The sequence below is a fragment of the Vitis riparia genome, chromosome 2 (genome assembly GCF_004353265.1).
Source record: "Vitis riparia cultivar Riparia Gloire de Montpellier isolate 1030 chromosome 2, EGFV_Vit.rip_1.0, whole genome shotgun sequence".
NCBI classification, from domain to species: domain Eukaryota; kingdom Viridiplantae; phylum Streptophyta; class Magnoliopsida; order Vitales; family Vitaceae; genus Vitis; species Vitis riparia.
This window is the reverse complement of record NC_048432.1, coordinates 5,057,073-5,063,433: the sequence shown is the minus strand read 5'-3', so window position 1 is coordinate 5,063,433 and position 6,361 is coordinate 5,057,073. Positions and strand designations below refer to the sequence as shown.

General features: G+C 31.7%; 1 protein-coding gene across 1 annotated transcript; it reads right to left on the bottom strand.

Moving 5' to 3' along the window:
• LOC117929737 (pentatricopeptide repeat-containing protein At1g26460, mitochondrial-like) lies at positions 1-868 on the bottom strand. Its single transcript, XM_034850135.1, has 2 exons — positions 647-868; positions 1-543 (listed from the first exon to the last, which is right to left on the bottom strand). Exons 1-2 carry the CDS (start codon positions 866-868, stop codon positions 1-3), a joined length of 765 nt encoding a protein of 254 aa, XP_034706026.1.
• Positions 869-6,361: the final 5,493 nt, after the last annotated feature.

Here is a 6,361-nt window from a genome sequence, read left to right as displayed (position 1 = left end):
TCAACCAACTATAGTAAATGAATTGTGAGAACAGAAACTTTTACAGATAAGAAGACAAATCGTGTCCAAAGTTTCAAAACCCTTATTGGAGCTTGCCATTACCAAAGGATGTAAAGATGTAAAAGGTGAGAATATATCCTCTTCTGCTTCTTTGGGGGAGTTCCTATAAGCGGTTTCAAACTCATGCAGAGTGCTGAATGCTCTCTGCAAATTCCCCAATGCTGCATCGGCATATATTTTTGCAAGATAAGATTCTGGTTGAGGTGCCTTCTTTTGACGCAATGATCGTCGTAGGATCGCCCATGATGCATCTAGAAGAGTAGAACTATAAGTCCTACCTGTAGTTCCAAGTGCTGATACAACAAGCCCCTCATCCACAGAGAGTAGAACAGGACCCCTTGCATTCTCACCCCGAGCAATCCATCTGGCCATGAATTCCAGGGCATAAAAAGCTAACTTGCTATTATCCTTTTGCATCGCAATATCTGCAATGAAGATGCACATGTTCCAAGAGGGAGAAAGAGCTTTATTCTGATCCATTGTCTGGTACACACTCCAGAGAAGCGAGGTTAGAAACAGAAACATAACCAGAAAGTGTTCCTCCTAACACAAATGATCTAGAAAAAAATTCTAATTAATCATGTACCTTGCACCTCTCTATAATAGACACCAAAGCATCCAGCCTGCCTTTGTTAACACAACTTCTCACACACTCAGCAAAAAACCTCATTGACAACATATAACCAGATTTCAAAGTCAAATCAACATATCTCAAGGCAACATCAATCTGGTATGTCAAAAACAGCATACCAACAACCAATTCATATGACTCATCATCAGGCATAGATTCCTTTCCTGTCTGCAGCATCCTGATATAAATGAAGTAAAGATCCATCCATAAAAAATAATTGTAGAGCGGGCTCCTTGAGGCGGGGTTGGGAGGAAGTGGAGTGGGAGATGGCGGGGGAAGGCTGGGCTTCCTGGGAGAGGAATGTGAAGGTGGAAATGGAAGCTTTAAAGGGATTGTTGTGGTGGTTTAGGGTTTTGAGGAGGGTTTTACGGGCTTTGGAGAGGATCGCCATTTGGGACGCCATTGATAAGCTTCGCTCAGTTCAGAGGTTTCATCGAGAGTACTGACAAAAGCGAAGGTGACATGGCATTTCACATTTAACACAATTCTCCCTTTTAATTTACAGCAATCTGACTTGGAAATTTGAAGGGTATATAGGTCACTCAATATCTCATAGCCTTTCTATTAATTCTATAACATATATGGACCATTTGTTAATTTTTGGGCCCAGCTGGGCCCAAAACACAATTCTCCCAGTTTATAATTGTAAGTACATGTTTACAATAAATATGTTAAAGTTCCTTATTAAAAAATAAACAAAATAAATTAATTTTAATTATTTTATTTTAAATTTTATTTAATTGATTAATAAAAATATAAAAACGACATTATAATTTTCTTAACAAGTATTTTTTTTTATATTATTCATATGATAATTAAATATAAAAACATAAATATTAAAAAAATCATATATGCATCATCATTTATTTTACGTTATTGAATGCATTTGAATTAATTAAATTATAGTTTTAATATTAAATATATCATTATTTATCTCATTAATCCTATTTTAAAAAATTATTATCACTTTACTTTTAAATATTTTATATTTATCCTTTTAATTTTGAATGTCTTTATTTTAAAATATTTAAAAATATAAATTTATTAAAAAAATACTAAAATATATAAAAAAATAATATTGAAGTTTTAATATTTATATGCCAATAATACTAAGGAGAGGTAAAAACCTACTAAAACCCTAGTTTAAAACATCTTTGAAAACCATTTAAACTTAAATAGCGAAAAACAAACGACCGCCCATGTTACATCTCATTCAATACTCATTCACATGATCATTTAAAGCAAAAGAGCAAGAGTACTAAAGAATATATAAAGAAGCAGTTGAACTTGAATATAGAAACAAGCAACCTGCAAGTTCATCAGGATCATAAGCATAAAGATCGACTTCTATTATCTTGTTCGGTGGCAATGACTGATGATCAATCTTCTTCCTCCAGTAGAAAACTATTATCTCTGCATCTGTGGGATTAAATCTATATCCTGGTGGTAAAGAATTAAGATAAAAGCTCTTCACCTTCACTATGATTATTCTGCACTTCTTCAGCATTTCCCTTTGCTTCTGCTGTTTGTAGACTTGCATCCTCACCAAGTTCTGAAAGATTCATTTTCTTTGAGACTGAGAGTGAGCCTGAGTTTGAGTTTGCTTCCTCTTTCACGTCTCTTTCCCTGAGTTTTCTCTATTCTGTCGTCTTCTTTTGGAAAAAATATAGTACCATTAGGACTTGAGGTCGAGGAGTCGTCTAATTTGAAACATATTGCTCCTCATATATAAAACACAAAATCCACCACAATAGGGACAAGGGACGATCATCATTACGATTTTGCATCCAACATGACCATCACAATTAGAACAGTGGATATCGGCCATATCAGTTTGAGTCGTCTGACCTTCATCTTTAACCTGAATGGATCGATGTAACGGTAGCTGGAGCTTGATTAACTGCCTTTCTTCCTTCAAGCTTCACATTCAAGCCACCGGGTGGTCTGTATACCGCTGAACCTGTATGTGATATTCATTATATCCATATATTTTATGTACACATAGAGAAACTCAGCAATTAACAAGAAACAAAGAGGTATACATAAATATATGCATGTGTAACAAGGGTGAAAATCCAAGATCTTAAGACTTTTCACGAAAGAGGAGCCAACTACTTTTGCAATTGCGGTGTGCTATGTATGTTATTACTTAATTATTGTGAATAAACTTCAACATAAAAATATACGAGTGTAAATTAAAAATAGATAAGCTATCATAGAAACAACATATGAGTATATTGACCATTTTATGATGGTTAAACTATATAGATATAGAAGTTATTGTTTTATTGCTCTATTAAATATAATTGGATTTCATCTTTCTTCTAACTAAAAAAGAGTGTATGTCATCAAAATACATGCCAAAAAAGAATTATTAGGGGTGGTTTAACTACATCCCAAATGATGTTAATGACTTGGATCATCTCAACCACAATTTTTTGTTCCTTATTTCCATATTCTTTTATTTTTCTTTATTTATTGTATATCATTCACAATTTTCTAAATTGAGAAAATACTAGTGGGGTATGTAGATGATGAAGAACTCTCTATTAGAATCAATGAGAAAATATTATTGAACAAGTGTAGGTAACATGCCAATATATTAATCACAATTGATAAATTCTATTTCTATATGATTTCATACAGTAATGCACATAAAACTCACTGATTAAATTTGATTATATTTTGAAGTAGTTCTCTTAGTTGAGTTTAGGTTTTTAACACTATAGGAGTAGTTTTTTTTTTTTTTGACTTAGTTTTCTGAGTATAGGGGTATCAACAAAGCGACTTAACTAATAATAAATTATATTATAATTATATTTTCTAAATCAAAGTTCGCAAAAGGGGAAAAAATAGTTTAGGGAGGTTTTTATTTGCCTTTATATTCATGGGGAGCAAGTTGTCACTATAGTTGTGGTTATATATGTAAGACCATAAGTTCTTGTATTTTAATATTTTTTATTTTATTTTTATTTTTTATAATAATGTGATGAAAACAATATATTTGCAAGAACTATTCTTCAATGGTATTAGTACATGAACAATGCTATTGCATATTCTAAGACTTGAATATTAGAAGATAAATTGTCAACAAATTAACAATTTTAGTGCTTTTGAAGCAAACATTTTAAAAAGGAATTTTTGCCTTTGTGTTACGGATTCAAACAATGACAAGAGAAATCTTCCACTTTGTTCTAACTAAGATGATACGAAATGCAATAGTATAAATTAGATATATAGTAGTTTTGACCATTTATAAAATAGGTTTTACTCTATTCTAAAGGTTTGATTCATATGTCCTTTTATTTTTTTATTTTTTTTAGTGTTTGGTAATTAATATATGAGTTTTTTTTATCCATGCCTAATTAAATCTTTTGCTTACTATCTAGCTTTTCTAACTCATCACACAATTTTAGTTAGTATTACTATAATGTGGTTCTATCCTATACTTGATATAAGGTCTTATACTTAATGAATAGTGATGGCGATGAATAACAACCATGAAAATTAATGTGGTGGGTGAACAATGAGTGCTCAAAGTGACTAATCATGATAATGAAAAAAAAGAAAATTAGTCATAATGAATTGCAATAGCATTGCAAGAATTTCTTAAATGGGGAGATAGGGTAGGATGAATAGGGAATTCTTTATAAAATCGCCCAAAAATATTAATTATTATTTGTTTACTTAATTTTTTTAAGATATAATTAATCAATGAAAGCAAAGGACAATCAATCACACAAGAGGAAATGAGATTTATGTGGAAAACAACCCACTAAGGCCTTTATAAACTTGGTAAATGTAAAGACCATGGGGTCATAGACTACAAAGCTAAAATCCACTAACTGTATGTGAAGAAATAAGTACACATAGTAGTTGTTACTCCTTGATACTTACACTACAATACACACACCTACTCTCATGTCCATTACACAACATTTTTGTGTTCCTTAGTGGGCACTTCAACACTTTAAGGGAATGTGATTTTTTTACCACAATATAAAAAAACAAACAATGCTGCAACACTTTGAGAGTATCAAGTTGAAGGCAAGGAATACCAACCTAAATCTTAGGCACCTAAAGAGCAAAATTGCTCAATATTAGGTATATATATACACGCACAAGCACTCACACGTGCGCGCGCGCTCACACACACACACACACACACACACACACACACACACACACACATATATATATATATATTGTGTAAACCCTAGTGCTCTTTTAAATGTTTAGAAATCAATTTTTACAAAAATTAGAATTAAAATATTAACAAATTTAGACAAATCCTCAAAACTGAGTAAGATTGATCTCAAGCAGTACTTAAGCACCTTAGAATGGTGCTTGAGTGCTAGGAGTGTTTCAGTAGCCTTTGAGGGTGCTTAAGTACTCTCACTTTTTTTTTTATTTAATTTTTAAATTTCAATTTCCTTTTTTATATAACGTAACATCTAATTTAATATTTGTTTCCAAAACAATTATATATATTTTTTATTTCCATAATAATCCCATTTATAACTTTTATGTCATTATCCTCAATGAACTTAACTATACTTACATGTTTAATCTAGCTTGATTATAAAAATCACTCAATATCACTTATACCTCAAAAAAACATCGTAATCACTAATATGAAATATTTGCAACCCATTTGGAAAATTCATGTGTTATGGAACTTGTGATTTGCACACATTAAAACATTAATACCTATGAAAAGTAATGTGTGAAAAAAAAAACAAACAATATCATAATGCAATTAGAATCAACCGAATATAACAAACTAATCCAATGATTAAATATCTTGAACTAAAAATAGTGATGCATGCTTCTATCTCAAAAGTGATAGATAAAACATAACACAATGATAATCAAAAGATGAATGCAAATATATAGATAGATAATTAGCTCAAAATATCACCATAAGATAACCAAAATAACTAGATCATAAGAAATTCAATAAATAAGTCTATTATACAATCCAAAAATCCTAACCATAGAGTTAATCATTCTGAAACATCTTGCTAGAGTTGTTTAAAGGTGGTGGTAGAAATTGACTAAAGCTTAAGCCAAGAGAAAACATGATCCATGCTAAAGTGGATGCTAGTTGGTCGTCTACGTGCTGAGATCAATCATAAATCTCATCAATCCATGAGTTAAGATGGCCACAAAGTCAGTTAATACAATCATCAGCATAAAGGTGAAGCTGATCAATGATGTCAAAACCCAAACCAGAGAATCCATCCATAGGCTGGTATAAACCTATTATAGCTTTAGAACTACTTGCATGATGACCTTGACTCCCAAGCCACGAGTGTGAGGACTCATGACTTAGTTCCAACTCTTCAATCATATCCTCCTCATCAATAGTCAAAGCATTAATCATAGTTAAGGATATGACTCACATGCATGGATCAGGAACTCTCATCAATAGAGCATAATAGTCAAGCACCTAGAAGTGACATAGATGTCAAACACAATATCCATCAATAGATGGGAAATGATGAGTGCAAATTGTAAACTTCTAGGTCGAGTCGACTTTTTATAACTAACCCTAATATCTATCATCATAATAGCAATATCAATAGGTTGGCCACTAAGAATAAAATGGATAAAATGCACTACAAACTAGTGAATCTAATGAGTTTGATTAGGGAAAACATAGGAAGC